This window comes from Synchiropus splendidus, chromosome 5 (genome assembly GCF_027744825.2).
Source record: "Synchiropus splendidus isolate RoL2022-P1 chromosome 5, RoL_Sspl_1.0, whole genome shotgun sequence".
In the NCBI taxonomy this organism is placed as follows: Eukaryota; Metazoa; Chordata; class Actinopteri; order Syngnathiformes; family Callionymidae; genus Synchiropus; species Synchiropus splendidus.
This window is the reverse complement of record NC_071338.1, coordinates 15,105,662-15,122,785: the sequence shown is the minus strand read 5'-3', so window position 1 is coordinate 15,122,785 and position 17,124 is coordinate 15,105,662. Positions and strand designations below refer to the sequence as shown.

The 17,124-nt window shown below is 41.8% G+C and overlaps 1 protein-coding gene across 1 annotated transcript in view; it reads right to left on the bottom strand.

The window, feature by feature from the left end:
* The window catches only part of trpm5 (transient receptor potential cation channel, subfamily M, member 5), a 24,931-nt gene extending 7,807 nt beyond the window's left edge, over positions 1-17,124 (bottom strand). Inside the window, exons 1-14 of the mRNA XM_053865914.1 lie at positions 17,075-17,124; positions 15,919-15,986; positions 14,966-15,122; positions 14,719-14,899; positions 13,470-13,636; positions 13,175-13,352; positions 11,762-11,826; positions 11,194-11,379; positions 9,046-9,145; positions 8,804-8,922; positions 3,709-4,056; positions 2,505-2,648; positions 514-637; positions 248-393 (exon numbers count right to left, since the gene is read on the bottom strand). Coding sequence (XP_053721889.1) covers positions 248-393; positions 514-637; positions 2,505-2,648; positions 3,709-4,056; positions 8,804-8,922; positions 9,046-9,145; positions 11,194-11,379; positions 11,762-11,826; positions 13,175-13,352; positions 13,470-13,636; positions 14,719-14,899; positions 14,966-15,122; positions 15,919-15,986; positions 17,075-17,101 — 2,010 coding nt within the window. The 5' untranslated portion in view covers positions 17,102-17,124. The remainder of the gene's footprint in view (positions 1-247; positions 394-513; positions 638-2,504; positions 2,649-3,708; positions 4,057-8,803; positions 8,923-9,045; positions 9,146-11,193; positions 11,380-11,761; positions 11,827-13,174; positions 13,353-13,469; positions 13,637-14,718; positions 14,900-14,965; positions 15,123-15,918; positions 15,987-17,074) is intronic.

Sequence of the window (17,124 nt, the reverse complement as noted above, 5' to 3'; positions counted from 1 at the left end):
ATTCATTTACCGTTCAACTGCTGCTGCAGTTATCTCTTAATGGAAAATGCAATTTAAGGCTTTCACGATGCCCGTTGTGAGTGGTGCCCCAAGGCATTTCTATTATTACAATTAAAAACCAAAGATGCCATTTAACGTTGCCTGATCACTTGACAAATTACAGATATTTGTTTGGTTTTCAAGTGACATGTGATGGCCGACAAAATGGGCAACATTTGTGCCAGGCCAGATGAGCATCAATCCCTACCTGGACTCCGTCGTGTGCAAAGAACGATTTGGCGTCTGCCTCAGTGGCCAGGTTGAGGACGGTCGATTTGCTCCAGCAGTGTGTTCTTCTCACTAACAACGCATAAGCTCTGTCTTCACTGTTGGAATAGCACTCGCCAAAGACGTCTGCCCGGATGCAAACGCAGACGTTAGCTCAAAAATATTCATACATTTTTATCTCAAGGGTTGTTGAGTCTCTTTTAATATGGGGCCGACTTCACCCTGTTGGAGCCACTTTCCACTCACCAAGGGCAAACTGCTCGTACTTGGCCTCCTTCATGCTTCGTGCTGACTCTGCCTCTGATTCAAGACGTGCCATCTCTTTCAGAATCTTGCAACCCGCCAGTGCTGCAGCAACAGCCTCGGGGCCCTGCAGAATAAATAAAGAGATATTTGAATCACATAAAAGGAGCTGAACAAACTCAGATGAGTTTTAAGATTTGCTCTGTGGCTTTGCAATAAATGTATTTACGGCGTCTGGAGGATATGAAAAATGCATATCCATCTATGAAATCACGAGCACCATGAAATCGGAAAAATCTCCTCTCTATCCAGACGTCTTGAGTGAAATTATGAATGATCACTATAGATGACCCCACACTTCTCTAACACATGCATATGTACATAATAATTATGAGTGAAAGAGGCGTAACACTGATGGAGACCGCATCATGCGAGACACTTCAAAGCATCACATTATATATGCAGCTATATCCCCGCCAGTGGTTGAATGGTAATGATTTGCAGCGGGGGAACGTCCACTCTCAAGGCAATTACCATAATTTCAAATGATATTTGATATGAGAAGCAAAAACAAGGGGACATCAGGGTGACCACTTTCGAGACAGGCATTATCAGCTCCCGTAGCTCAAGCAAACAAACAAAAGCCCTCTATAAATATGACAGTCAAGAGCTGATGTTGATTGGTGTCGTATAAACAGCCGCACTCCACGTAATTGCAAAGGCATCTTGAAGAAGACAATGCACAGCATGAAGAAGGGTTGAATCTGGTATTAGGAGGATAACAAGTGACTTGTAAGAAAAAAAAAGTAAAGATTGGCTTAAACCAGGAATGTGCCGGTGAGGTTTCATGAAACAGTGGATGCTTTTTTAGAGGCCACTAGATGTTACTGTTTGTCGTATAATGTTTGGCTTTCAACCACCATTTCAATGAAACCTCACACTGTTTTTGAACCAACAGCTCCCCCTACTGAGCTCTGTAAATTTGGACACTGTTTCATGAATGCTCTTCAGCCCATCACCAGTTTAAACTATCATGCCTGGAGCAGAGAGTGCATGTAGCAAGAGACGTTTGCTTTATCAAACTGGTGCTGGACATTATTGCTCTCTGAAAGGCAGGACAACTGAATGGTTGAGGACACTGCATGTCCTGCTATTTCCTATGGATGCATTGACTGTCATGTGCAACACCAAACAAGATGTTGGTACAGAATCTTTAATAGATTTAGATCATGAATGAAAGAAGACTAGATGAAAGATGATTCTTTCTGGACTAATCGCATACCTCAGTGATCCCTGATCATTACACATAGATTTGTACTGACGCTAATAAACGTCAAGGAGTCATTTTTACTACATTTTCCCATAAAACATTATTTTCTTCTTCATATTTTCTGTGTTTACTGGTTTCCTTTCGAATAGACTTGGACATTAGCACTCTCTCTTCACATAACCACTGTTATGTAAATCACTGTTACCCACGTTGGCCATGTTTACCCATAGAACAAAACGATAAAACACAGTTCTTCAGTTCATTTCGCAACTTTATAGTTCACCGTTTGATGAGTCCACCTTTCTTGCCTAATATAAAGAATTCCACGCTGTGGAGGCGGGGCAGGAGGAGCAGTTTTCATGACAGTTTGCAGTTACTTTTGGAGAGCCAGAAACGAAAATACAGTATATATATGTCTATGGAGTGGATAAGTGCCGCTTCAGAGGATCCTCACATCATTTTTAAACTGATGTTCCCTCTTGCTGAGCTCTGAAAATGCTGCGAATTTGCTTGATCTTGTTAGGTGAGGTTCATCTGAGGTCATTACCACTCACATCAATTAACTTCTGTATGTGTCTGGACTGAGGAAGAAAACTAGACTGCTGAGAGGAAACTGGCAGAACTGATCAACACTCCATGCTTCACTTAAACCCAGAGCTCTTCCGATATATATATTTCGAGGTAGCTGAATCATATAGCTCATCAGTGCGACCCGAAAACTGACCATGGCCCAAAAGTAGTTAGCCATTTGCTGTCGGTTTTGCAGGACCGCCCAGAGGAACAGATCTCTCCAGGGATGTTCACACCGCTCCTCTGGATCAACCAGGTTCTTCTGCTGGTGGAACAGACGACCCTTTGCTGGCTTCTCCTAGAAAACACGGTTACATGTTACAATGTTAGTAATCGACAGCGTTTCACCGCAAATTGACTCAATTTACTTATGTATGTTATTTTGATGTGCGTTGTGTTTGCATTGGATGATCAGTTACAACAATCAATGTTGTTGTGACCAAAGACATAGATACTGTAGGGGTAAGAAGAGCAGGAAGAAAGGAAGATGAAGGACAAGTTTAACTTCGACAACTTACTTTTTAACTCAACTTTTTTATTGCTCATGCCCAAGTACTGTAAATGACAGTATGTGCCAGTCAGTTAAACACTGACAGTGATTAAAGACAGTGATGTTTTCTTTAATTAAAACCATCTACCATGAAATGTATTTTTTCAACTGTTCCACATTTTACATTTTTCGGAGCGTATTCTATTCTCTTGGTTTCAATGCGTCGCATGATGTCACTGTTTTAGTTAGCGCCACAGTCCTTGGCAATTCCGTGTACCTGGCTCAGTGACTGCAGCGGTTTCATACAAGTGTTCTGAACATTATCCACCTTAGCATAATGTTTCTTCAATTCCGTTTTAGAACACCTTCTGAATGAGCTGCTCTGCGGCAGATTAAGTGACAACAAGAAAAGCACTTCACATGACTTCAATGAAAATCAATGAAACAACATCCATGGTGTGAAAATTGTGTCAGCTCAAGGCAAATAGGAAACACAAAACACCAAAATGTAGTCCCCTGTTCTTTGTCCCATTATCAACCTCCCATCTAGATACGTTCAGAACATGTCCAGTCAGTTTGCTGACAGGCAGATAACAAAGGCATAACCTCCTTGGTGGAGGCAACAAAATACACAATTGAAAGATGAGAATACACTCAAGAACGATGTCAGTGTGAGTTTAGCCCCAACTAAATCCGATACAAGAATGTATCATCAGTGAACAGTTTAATGTGCATTTGACTAATGAAGGCAGTGTATCACCTTAATGTTTAGCTAGACAAATAGAAACCGCACCACTGGGAGTTCTATGCATTATTACAAAATGAGCTTCAGTGAAGTTGATTCGATACCGGCAGTGTGTTTACTCACGGTGGGAATCTTTTGGTAAAAGCCTTTGCAGGAGTCATGGAGAAAATCTTTCAGCACTTTTGCAACTTCATACAGTGTGAATCTCGGTTTCCGGTCCCCCTGCTCCGGTGGGTGGTGTCCGGGAGGACCGTGTGAGCGGGCCGCACCTAGCAGAAGCTGCTTCTCCTCATACTTTTTATGGAGGAGGTTGTACAGCAGGCTCTTCTCGGACACTGACCAGTACAGCTCCTGCAGACGACCGTAGGTGAGGAACTCACCCAGGTTCACGCCGTTGTCCACAAAGAGGTGCACAAAGTCAGGTTTGTCATTGATCAGCGCATCCATCATCACTTCTTCAAGGTCGCATGCCTGCGAATAGCAAAACAGAAAATGTACTATTGTTATTATTATTTTTTGGATGAGGTTTCATGAAACAGCGTCCCAATTTTCCGAGGCCACTTGATGACACTGTCTGATATATAATGTTTTGCAATGAACTACTACTTCAATGAAACCTCACATCATTTCTACACCAGGACCACCACCTACTGGCCTCTGAGTATTAAGACATAGTGTCATCAAACCTGCAATACTGTTTCATGATGCCTTATAAACCTCACTAGCATTTCCCATCCTCGGTCTGGGAAGTGTGAAAAACTGGGATGAAATCGTATGTGTCCTTCTTAGGTTGTGCTAGTCATGAAACAAGTAGAACTGTCTAAAAAATGTATGCCATTATGGACAGTGGATATGGAGTGTGATGATTTACTATTCATCGCAAGATTTTGTATATTAAGACTTTCGGATGGAGAAGTTCCCAAAAAAGGTAGTTTAGAGAGACCAATTAAGCAAGCATCAAGTTTGACAAACTGATTTACACATTCTGCAGTAAAATGACAGCTGTCATCTACCGGTGCATCATGGTTACTGCTGTCCACTGGGCTCCAGTAAGTAAAGTACCTTCTGCCAACTACCACACTTTGGATGCTCTTGCAGCATCGCACCATTTGCATCTTTCAATTTAAACAGAAAATGTTAAAAATGATCTTTTTAGTGTGAACAGCATCGATAGTAGCCATGTCACGTAATGAAATATTTCAGACCACTATATGAGAGATTTAAAAATGATGCATTACACAGTGGTTGGTGTATTAAGAATACTCATTTGAGAAGAAAAACAAACAGCAACATGTAACGTATCATTACAGATAAATATTGATGACGAAAAGTTTTATTTAAATTATTATTTTTTGTTTGTTTGAGCGCTTTACTAGTTTTTGCCAAATCACAGTGATCCTCAATAAGTTGTTTCATTTCTGCTTTACCACTGCATGGGAGACGCATCATGCCCATTTTAAGGGCATACTCCCTCGGGGGCTGGTGCAGAGCTGCGGCAGGACTATCTCTCACCACAATAGCTACACACAACTTTTGCTTTATCAAAACCTCATCCCTTCCTACAACCACAACACCGCAGCAGATCGCTTCAACTCCAGTGGGAGTGGTCCCACGTGACGCTCTGCTCTGAAACGCTTCTGGTGTGACAAGGTGTCAAGGCTGCGGTGCTGCCGTGCCTCCCTAGGTGATGCAGATGCATTCGGTGAGGGATCGTTCTGGCAGCTACTTATAATGGAACTTGTTCTCTAGCTCTGCTACACATCACACAAAGCCACACATCCATCTGGTGACAAGACTCATTGGTGGTCAAACCTCAACAAACTTGTTCAAAGAAAAGGAAATGTTAATAGCTGTTGTTGTGTTTGCTTAATCACATCTGACAACCCTGCAAATAAGCAACATTCTATTAAATGAAATAAACCTTTGCGCCTCTGGTATGTCCTTGAATAACAGACTACATTTTGTTTTGATCATTATCTATCTATCTCTCTATCTATCTATCTATCTATCTATCTATCTATCTATCTATCTATCTATCTATCTATCTATCTATCTATCTATATATATATATATATATATATATATATATAAGTAGAATGTTGTTCAGAGTTCAGGGAGAAGTAAGTTAACAAAGGCACTGGATGGTGGGGAAGAACTACCAAGAACGGGAAAATACAGTAGATGTGTTTGAGGGGAAACTGCAAGGAAAGTATTTGGTGCATTGCCAGGGACAAGCTTAGCCATGGAGTGATGAGGTTCAGCAGAGTATTAGGGAAAAAAGGATGTGAAAAAACTAAGGGATGAGCAAAGAGATGATTAGCGCAGACAGTAAGTCTTTACAATGTAGACGTCAGGCAAAGAGAGAGGTCGCTTAGGATGAGGCAGTGGCTAATAGTGAGCTGGATGGGAGACTGGGTAGCAGGGAAGGAGAGAAGGATGGATTCCAGACAGCCAGGCTGAGAGAGAGCAGGGAAGGATGTGCAACAGGTTAGGCTGATCAAGGACAAGGATGGAAATGTGTATGGAAGTGAGTATGTGAGAAAGATGGAAAGTTTGCTTAACAGTTTGCTCAATGAATAGAATGAGGAGTAGAGGTCAGGGAATTGATCAGGTAATTGAAGAAACTACTTGGGTGTAACTGAGGGCAGCTCTCAATACTGTTGGATGCAGAGTGGGAAGGCTGATGGCCCAGACAACTTTCCAACCAGACCGTTGAGCTGCATCTTGAAGGCTGAAAGGATTCCTGATGAATGAGTGTTCTGGTTCCCATTTGGTAGAGCAGTAAGGGTTCTCTGAACTGTTGCAACTATAGATAGAAGAAGTTCACGCTATGAAGGTGTGGGAAAGAGTTGTTCAGGAGAAGTCACTACATGGAGCACTACAGATCCATTGTTTGCTTGGAGGAAGTAGTCAGAGAAGTGAAGAGAATGTCAGGAGTTACACTCAGTCTTTGTGCATCTTGAGAAAGCCTACTGTATGGCAGAGAGGTGTTTCTAGTATGGTCTTGTATGAGGAGGTCAGTAGCATCAGAGAAGTGGACATCATAGACCATGATGTTTGCTGATGACAAAGTGATCTGTTATAAGAATTAAGAGGACAGGGCATCCTCATGATGACACAGTCGGTTGTGTCAGCACGTTCCGTGTCGGACAGGCCTTCCATCCACACAGTTCCGGAATTCTCATCCAGCAGATCTGATCCTTTTTTGTAATCGGGTCCCAGAGAGAAAACATTTTAATACAACAGAGCCGTGTCTCCATCTGCACAGCTGATTCACTACTCTGTGTAAACGTCAACATCACTGGCCCATCTGTCCTGTTTTTCTCCTCAAAAGTCGTGACTTCATTACAATGACAGCAGACGACAGAGCAGTGCTCGTTCGGCAACAGCTGTTGAGCTTATAGGAATTATTAAGACAAAATCTTCAGACACTCTTTCAGTATAATGAGCATCAAAAGACCAGCGAGACGTGGGCTGTGGACAAAACATGGAAAGCACGACGTACAGAGAAGCTAGTCAAAACCACAAGTTCAATATTTCCACCAAACCAGTAGCAAACAAGCACTTGACTATCCTACCCCGACAACACAGAGAGCAAACCACCCCTTCATGTCTGTTGATTTGCTGTGCAGTGTGACTAGTAAGAACAGCTCAACCTGGTATCAGACCACACCAACATTTCCCAATTCGGGTTGTTATGCTACTGAGCAGGCAAAGTGTTAATGCACAGACCGAAAATATATGCATAACATAGAGAGGTCTTCCACGATGTACGGTTTAGAGAAAGTCACTCTCAAACAAGGACCAGAATCAGAGCCATCAACGTGTCAGAGTTGAAGATGGTGAGGTTTTCTTTGGACATGGACGGACAAGGTTTCAAATCAGTACATCAGAGAGACAGCTCATATGGATGTGTTTGCTTGTGGAGAGCTTCAAAACAAACATAGAGAAGCCTGGCTCAGATTATTGGACGCCTGGAGACGAGGTGAAAGGGGACATGTTAGAAATGGAAGTAGTGGGCAGACGAAGAGGAATACAACATTTGAAGTTCACGGATGTGATAAAGGAGGCCGAGAAGAGGATAGGTGTGACTAGGGAGGACGATCAAGCTAATAACGCCTGACGGGAGATGGTGAAAGACGATGATGAATTGCATTCTGCACTCAAGCTTCTCTTCTATAGTTGTTTGTTTTGTTTGGATTATTCATTTCATGCTTACTACTGCATCTGCTGCAGAGACATCATTTCCGCTTGTTTTGCAAGAGGACATTAGTGCTGGATAACAACCGATGCAATTCAACTGCCATTCGCTGTCTTATGGTGAAACACACACAGCCACAGAAGAATGAAGGACATCTTCCAATCGGCCTGGTTTCCAACACGTGGACACACATCCTCCCTCTTTCCCTTCACGCCTTTGTTTCTCGGCAGCAATGAACAAAACATTATTGATTTATGCTTGTTTCGAGATATTTACAGCAATCCACTTTGGTTGAAATTTCGAGCTGAGGCTTTGCGAAAGTATATGGAAAATTCCCAGTTAAAAAACAGGATGTTTGTGGTGTAAAGCAAGGGTTCAGGAAAAGTGACATCATTCTCTGTGTGAGCTCCTTTGGATTGAAAGACTCATGCATGTCAAGATAACATATAACCTTATTGTACAGACATGACACATCAACCCCATAGTGGTAACCCCCGAGCACCACACATTATTATTATTATTATTATTATTATTGCTAATAATAATACATTTTTGAGTACTCGACCCAAATGCATTTTGATATCTGATGAGGTATTTATTCTTTCGAGTTTGTATGAGAATACTTCTTAATTCCTAATATCAAGCTGACGGTGAACCAGCAACACAACGTCCTTCAGACTTACCACAATGCCACCACAAAATCTCACTTAAATGTGCTCCAAAGCAACATGTTTGTAACAATACAGACATTAATTTTGATTACTGAAGTGAAAAACCAGCCACTGAACCTTTTTTTTTTTTTTTTTGCGATGGGTTCCCTTTTTTCTGGCTTGAGAACCAGCACCCCAAAATGTCATGTCATGTGCATGTGCCTGACAACCATAGAGGTTTATGGATGAGGGAATAGAGGGCAGGAGGAACAAGAAGAGGAGGAGTTGTGACTAGTGTGGCGGGTGAGGTTGCTGAGAAATGCAGAAAAGTTGTGTTTATTAGCTGATTTTTACGTTTTTTTCTGACCTTCCATTCCACATCGCCATTAAAGATGTCACTCTTAGCAATGTCCACTCTGTTCCAGGCAACTGCAAGCTTCAGTTCATCGAGGAAGTCTTGAGCCTCCTGACTTTGGCTCTTGCACGCTGTCATGGGAAGACGTCGGAGAAAATGTCACAACACAAAGTCTTGAATGTCAAGGTGTGATAGCTGTCACTGCTTGCACCAGCAATTGTTTGTTTCAACACATGGAACAAATCAAACTTTACCTTTGACAAGAGCTTTCAGTATAACAGTGTCCAGCTCAGAGCTTTCTTGTTCTGGGTCGTGAACCGTCAGGAGATGACCATGATTGAGTATCTTTTGAATCTGCAGGCAGAATGAGTCTGTACTTATTGGTCAACATTGACAAAATACATATCAGTCTGTAAAGGTGGCTCTAAAATCATGCTTCATTTATGACTGTCGTCTGCAGTTTAGTAGCTATAGTCAACTATCAATCACAAAAGAGGCCACTGACAGGTTAGCATGCATTGGCTTGCTCCACAGAACCACAGAATTTAATAGACAACATTTCAAAAACTGTGACTGCAATTCAATTGAAGTTGACAGGTTCATCTAATAAGTGAAGAGTTTGCACTTTGGTTTCACACTTGGTTTTTGTTATTCCATATATATATCTGAAAAGATGCTTCCATATTAGCTTCTCTCCATGTTCTGAGAACTTCAGAGCTAAAATACATTTTGGTAGTTTTATCGTGCCAATGTATTTATTTGCAATTTATTTATGAGCTTCAAACAAAGTCAAGCAGAAACAGATCCTGCCTTCATCATGCCAAGTGTGGACACCCGTCTTAATGGCGGGAGTGCTTTTTATCAGTGATGGAATGGTAAATGATATTTTTTAATGCGCCGCCTACAGGCTTTGAAAAGTGTTGCTCAAAAAGTAGCTAGGCAGGACGAAGACGTGAGCGATGAAAGCAGATGAAATGAATCTGTGATTGCCACTACAGGCCTAACTTTGGTGGCCATGTTTAAGTACATTTGCGCACTCGTACCTGCGAGTGCAATGCCGTGAATTAGTTTGCCATTCACAGGAACCAGAGATCTGCAGATAACATTCAGTACAACAGGATTTGCTGCAGCTACTCTTTTCAGCATCGCTGTATTCAGAGCTCCTTAATATATCGAGGCCCTGCAGCAATTGCGGTAAACAAAGGAAAGGAGCGAGTTCCCTTCATCAGTTATGATCAAACCAGGCTGCCTCCGGGTCCTACTGGTATCCTCACTATAATTGGGGTCATACTATTTTGGGGTAGGATGTTTAGACTATCATAGTAATTAATTTTAGTCATTTGTTTTTTGCCGTTTTCTTTTCACCCCTGCTCAGCTCTGTATTGTCCCCGCTGGTTTTAGTATTTAATATTTTTTTCCGGTTCCACTGCCCTTTTTCTGAACCAGTGAACAGTTGGGTTTTGATACATGAACCATGGAAGATCTTATCAGCGTGGATGAGCATAATTTTCAAAACCCATTAGAAACGGCTTTCTGCTTAATAATCTTGTTGACCTTGATTAAAGTAGTAAATCCACACAAAGTGCACCTTTGGGCTGAAACGTGTGCACATGCACATTCCATCCACTTGGTCGCTACACCTTAAAAAAAAAAGATCCAAAAATGAACCAGACTGCCTCAGTAAAATAAAGACATGATCAAAATATTGTTCAGCTTAATTATCCAAATAGGTTTTATTCTTTTAAGTGTCTTAGACTCTCACATAGCCTCAGTATATTTTCAGTCATAGCAGGTCATAGCATCCATTTTTTAAGTTTGAGAGTTGAAATTTAATGGCAATGTCTGTGTGAAGTTGGACCCCTCCATCTCTAAATGCTCGAAATGTAGCCAGTTCACCATCCTCTTGAGGTCTTCTGTGAACCTTCTTGTATTTACTAATGCAATACTGTGGTTACAGAAGTATCATTTTCCAGTTTAGTGTGTCTGCTCCTGTTTTCTTTGAAAGCAGCTAATGGCTGTGAGGCACTGTAAGGGCAGAGTAGCGGCAGAATTGCTGTCCTACTTTATTCTGTATAACAGCATTTAGTAGATTCATATTTATGAAATACGCACTGGTTCGGAGAGTTGCTACTTAAGTGCTATTATATGTATTGATGTATAGTCAATTCAAAATATTCCGCAGACACAGTGACTCATGTGGCACCAAACATAAAGTGTGAATCCCTTCATTCATTCGCACTAATATTTTTAAGTAGGGCATCACATATTATTTGAAAGTAATGACGACTTAAGCTTCTCACAGTTTTCCCCAACCTGCCCCATTTTCCTGCCAACAATGAAGTCTTGATGTGTCTGTGAGTGTGTGTGGCTGTGGGTGATTGTGCATGCGGCTCTGCTCTCACAAGCTTGACCCAGTTGCTGATGTCTGTACTGTGGTGTGCGCTGGGAAAGGTGTCCAGCAGCTGCTCCTGAACCGAGTCAGCATCCCAGCAGCCTCTGTTCAACAGCGTGACAAGGATATCTGCGACCCCTCCTGATCCGGCCAAAATCAACCAGGGCGTGGAGTTTCCGATGCCTTTAAACATCCTCTGCGGAGAAAACACTCAGACCATGAAACCTTTTCAGAGTTTAAGAAGAGACTGTTTAACCTATTGTCCATTATTCTGTCAAGTGATTTATGTAAATTAATGTGTTGCCAATGAAACATTTGGCGGCGAGATTGTTTTGGAAAAATAGAAAGAAAAAGAAAAGGAAATAATTTGTTTTTCTCTGTCTTGTTTTGGCTGCAGCATCACAAAGTGGCACAAAGATTTGACTCAAAGCCCAATTCTCAAGTCTGAGCTGCTTTCGAAAAGCTCAAATAACGAGCCAATATGAGTGTGACTTCAAAAGATATCCTTTTCATTTTTTTTCAAGCTTTGTATTTAAATCCCGTCACATTTTGAGCCAGCATAATCTTGTAAAACCAACCTTGAGGATCTTAGGTTCTCCGTGGACCAACAGACACAGGACAGGAATCTCAAAACTTCCAGCTCCTTCATGAGACAAAGCAGAATTTGATGTTGGCAGCAAAAGACTCACAAAGATGGGGAGTGAAAAGAAACATCCAGAAATCATACAGGATTCTTTTGTTTCTGAAGAACACTGCAGTGAATGCTTGCCAATTGTCATATGAAGAAATGACCACTCACATTAATGTCAAAGCTACGTGGCGATTACTAGTCTGAGCGTGTGAGAAATGTGGGATTAAAACTGTCTGGAAACAACACAAAGCACACCAGAGGAGGAAATGCAAACTCGACACGGCGAGGTTCAGTGGGAATTGAGCGCGGCACCCATTTATTATGAAGTGACAGCACTAACTACTCCACTGCACTGCACCATGTGAGTTAATTGAGTTTGCTGACATGAAACGGTTGTTTAAAGTCAAGTTTCATGTGTTGTAAATTGTAGTTTAAGCAACTATATATTGACAAGTAAATCACTTTTATCGAATGCTTTAGAGATTATATCAGCTCTGTTTTCAACAGTATTTCATTACAGACATCTTTATAAATCTTTGCTGAAGTTGAATCAGGTTTCTTCAAATATGACGGCGGTGTGGTGCTTATCTATACCAGTAAACAGGTGACCCAGAAGGCCAGTCATATTATGATAAATCCATTTGAATGGACTTCCAAAGAAGGATGGTTCATGGAATGAATCAGTAGCTTGGTACGTTCTTGAAAGTCAAGGGCAGATAAGCAGTTTGCGTGTACTGAAAGCGGTGCTAACCAGTTTGCTACAAAACGTACAAAGTGATTTATCAAGAGAGTGTGCAACGGTGTGTGTCCCAGTTAGTGTTGATGCTGCAATGAATATGCAATTTGGGACGTTTGCATGCAGATTATCATGTTCAGGGGAGAGTAAATGCAAATTAATTAACAGCCAACCATCTGACTTGGCAAGCCTTTAAGAACAGAAACTGCGACTTTATGTAGCAGGTTATGAAGGTACAAGCAAACAGCATCTGAAGTGAGAAGGTTCATATAAATACTGGCAGACAGAGGTGCAGCGCGCTGCTGAAGTGATGAACTGCCGGGAGTAAAACATTGAAACGGATCATTCAGCTGCCAAAGGCTTCTTGAGCATGACTAGTTTTGTGTTATTTTCATGCCTCAAGTGCCATCACCCTGTATAGTGCAGTCTGTGGTCTGGTTTTCTTGCTGCAGACCAGGAAACACTTGATGTCTGATGTAAATTGGTCTAAATAACACACGCGATTTAGCTAAGTCAGGCAAAACAGTGCGTTTTCACATAGAAATCAATAAGCTGAGTTTGCAAAGGACACATCCAGGAGACATATAACATGTGATTTACAGGTGAGAAGTTGTCAATTCTTGCCTCCATAACCAGTGCGCTGAAGAGAGATGTGTTTGAGCAGCTTCACCCAGATTTCACTGGTGGCTCCTGGTCTGTTGGAGTCCTCCTCGACCAGCACGAAGTGAGAGTGGTGGCTGTCCAGAGAATACACTGACCCATGAGGCAGATCCTGGGGCTTATAGACAGCTGGCGCATCCACCTACAGCAGTTAATTACAGAGAGAAGACGGCAGCCGTGTGGTTCAGAGGAGCTTCATCATCTGCCCCTAGATTCTGCTGACTGTTGTTGTTCACAGATTTTTATTGTGTATATAAACCTTGGCCGCAAGAAGCGCCTCCTTGTTGTGGATCATATTCCAGGGAGCGACGCCAATGGCCACAACACGGACTTTTGAAGAGGTGCTTGCCAAAGAATGGTCACGAACTGCTTGGCCCAAGTGCTTGGTGATGCCAAAGCGGAAGCCATTTGTCAAGATCCATGCACCTGGTGGATCGATCAGAAGTGAGTTGTTTTGCTAGCGACTGCGCGACGTCCATTCATTTATGCTCCAGCACATGAAGATGTGTCTCCTGCTGTCTTCAAGTTCAAATTTAAAAATGTCACCAGAAGCTGAAGCACAACAGTTTCGCTGCACATGCTAGCGCACCTCTTGTCAATGTCAAGTCAGTTCCACTGGCGAGTGGGAGATAAGTGCAGCTCAACCAAGAAAAGGAGACAGCAGTGACTCAGTCTAGACTAAAACTACTTTGCATATGAAGAAGAAAATACTTGTTGTTTCATTTGTTGGAGTAATAAAATGATGACTAAACTTATCCTTTTCCTCTTCTGTCCAACTAATTTGCTTTGTTATTCATTTAAAAGTATTTCTTAACCTTTCATTGGTAAGAAGCAGTTCAGATGTCAAACTCTAATCTGGTGCTCTTCAAGCTAATTTGCTTTTTAGAGAGATTGATGCTTATTGTCGGTGATAATAAAAATACCACTCTCCCAACAAAGATTATATTTCTCTTCCGCTTATTTCCTGCTGGAGCCGCCGGGAGTTGGATGTGCTTGGGTGAAAAGCGGGGGATAGCTTGTCACTGCGCGCATTTATTCATACATTCACCCACAACTACAGACAATTTAGAGTCAGCCACGCAAGCACAGTGGAAACAAGCGCCACACAGAAAGGACACTAGCTCACCCTAACCTGAGTTCCCTCAAGCTAGAATCAAACCTGCAACCTTCTTACTGTGAGGCCTCATCTCACTGCCCCAAAGTTAATAAAAGTTTTTTTTTTCATGTTGTACATTTGCCATAGCAAAGTACATGACGTTTATTGGCATGGAAATGATCTGCTCCCACTTGTTTTGCAGGCATTTTCTTGACTTTTATTCTGTATTGCAAGGGAAATGGAATGAATTGTTGTCTGGTTCCCACAGGTCAGTGCTAAAGGCATCATGCTGATATGTGACGCACCGCCTTTTGAATAAAAATGTAACTCTAATTGAGTATGTCGTAAAGCAAAATGGAATTTTCAGGCACACAATACTTATGTGTTTGACTGAATCCTGGCCTCTGCTCACCTGTGCTCTGTGTAGCCTTCACCAGACCTTTCCTCAGGGTGTCTCTGAGCCAGGGCTTCATCTGGGCCAGCTCATCTCCACCCACCAAGGCCACCACCAGATGAGGGGCGGCCAGACCCCAGTCTTCTGTTAGCATTTGGAAGATCTGCACTGGATCCGTGCTGCTGTGGACCCTCACAAACTGGAAGTCCAAAAAACTCTAGGTATTAGAAAGTCATTTTTGTGAAAATCACAAAATGTCAACTACCTTTCCTCGTGTCTTTGTCGGGCCAACAAAGTCGATGTCGCCCACTCGTCCAGCTGCCCAGTGACTGTTCCCTCTCTTCATCCTGCCTGTCAGACCTCGGGCTACATTCTCCAGGGTCTCATCCACAGTGGAGCAGCAGGAGCAACCCAGCAGGGCACTAGTGAAAATCAAAGTTTATTTTTTTCTGACTATTAAAAAAACACATTAATTTCAGCAAAATGTTTTTTTTCCACTAGAAATAACTTGTCCCCCGAAAAGAAAAAATTATAGAACTATTGACTCTAATTACCTCCCACTGGCCTTACAGAAACGGTGAAATATACGGTCACCTTTATTTATGTGAAACTGGAAAGCTCTGTTTACCTCCCATCGGATTTATTGTGGCACTCGTTCTACATGGTTGTAAGAGACATAACTCAGCGTATTCATTAATTTATGATCGCTGCTGTGGTTCCCTGCTGAATCAGAGGAGAGTAAAGAAGGAGGAGGAGAGTGGGATGATTTTGTATTTTTATTTTTGCAGGATCCACTGTATCAAAACTGAAACTGCATTATTGGGCTTAACTTGGGACGTCCAAGAATGTCGCTGACATCACAAGCAAATAACTCATGCCTGGTTTTCGTGCCCTGTGGAGTTACACGATTTTAAATCATCAGGACTAAAGGAAAAGTCTGGGGCAGTAGGAATACAAAGAATAGATGCAAACTGTGAGTGAGGCATAAAGGAACTACACTCTCTTCATCCCACTGAAGAAAAAAGGTTGAAGACCAGTGCTGTATCTGTAACAGAAGACTGACATGTTCTTTTCTTAACTTCAGTAGCTGTAAATCAGTGACTACAGGGATACTATTATAATATAATAACTTGCCAGATCATTACATTTCATGTCTATTACTCCATAACCAATGCAAGTGTTGGTGCAAGGGCCATGTCTGATGGAAACAAAACTCACCTGTGCTCCTCTGACCACTCCAGCATGTCGCCACATCTCAAACATCTTGTCTGCGGCTGCATGGCTCCCTAAAAATGATGCAAATATATCCACATCCCTAAGACAAAAGTTGTGTACCGTGCTTCTGATGCTCAGTACTTGCCTGACATGTCATTTCTGTGAATACTAACTCAAAGAAACACTAACAACACTTGGAATTACTTATGACATAATGGAGATGGGTGGAATACAGTGAGGGCGGAGGGGCTGCTAATAACTTAAAAAGACATTTCTTTAGCTTGATTGAACAATGTTTTATCGTCCATTTGCATAGACCTTTTAACTTTAAGGATTAGCTCATTAAACCAGAGTGACCTTTTGAATTAAAGTCTGTTCCAATTGAGGGCCCTTTGGAGGCTGACATGGAGACGGGGAGTCGATTCATGTCGATGCCTCTCCTTCACTTCCAGACAGGAGCCTGTGGTGGGTGTCTGTATTTGACTACCGGCTGGTGTTTAGGAGAGGAAGGGCATGTGACATGCAAACTTGAAGGGGAGCATATGCAAAAACCTCTGTGTTCTAACCTAAGTAGGTGACTCATTACTCCTCCGACGGCCTCTACTGTACAGTGCGCCACTAATGGTGGCACACAAATCATGTCCTGATGATTTTACTTAAAATATTTTTGAATATGTGTCGTTTAAGGTTAAAGTTACGTTAATGTCATATTTGACTTGCAAATTAGGTGGCAGGTGACCTTTATACAGACCGAAGAATAAGTGGAAAAAAAGCTACCTGTATGATAATGGAAATGACGAAGTAGAATAAAATATCTACAATACATTTTTTCCCTCTTACACCATGATAATACTCTTTTTACTCACAGCAGTCACAATGAGATTTGTTTTGACAGCAGGTTTGACCTAGTGGAACACTTAAACAATGAGCGAAAAAAAAAAAAAAAACAATAAAATATCACAATAATAACATTTTGTGTCTAACAATAGCATTCAACTATGATTAACAACTCCTCCACACTTACTTGTGATGCATTCAGCTGTGTCTTTGTACATATAAAAATCTATGAAGGTAACTGGGAACAAAAATCTTCAAGGCTACAAAGCGACAACATAACATCCAAATTGGCTGTATTATTCAAAATACTCAGCAAACTCACCATAGACATGTCCTGTCCCTCCTCCATAGTTGCAGTAAAGCTCACCTTCT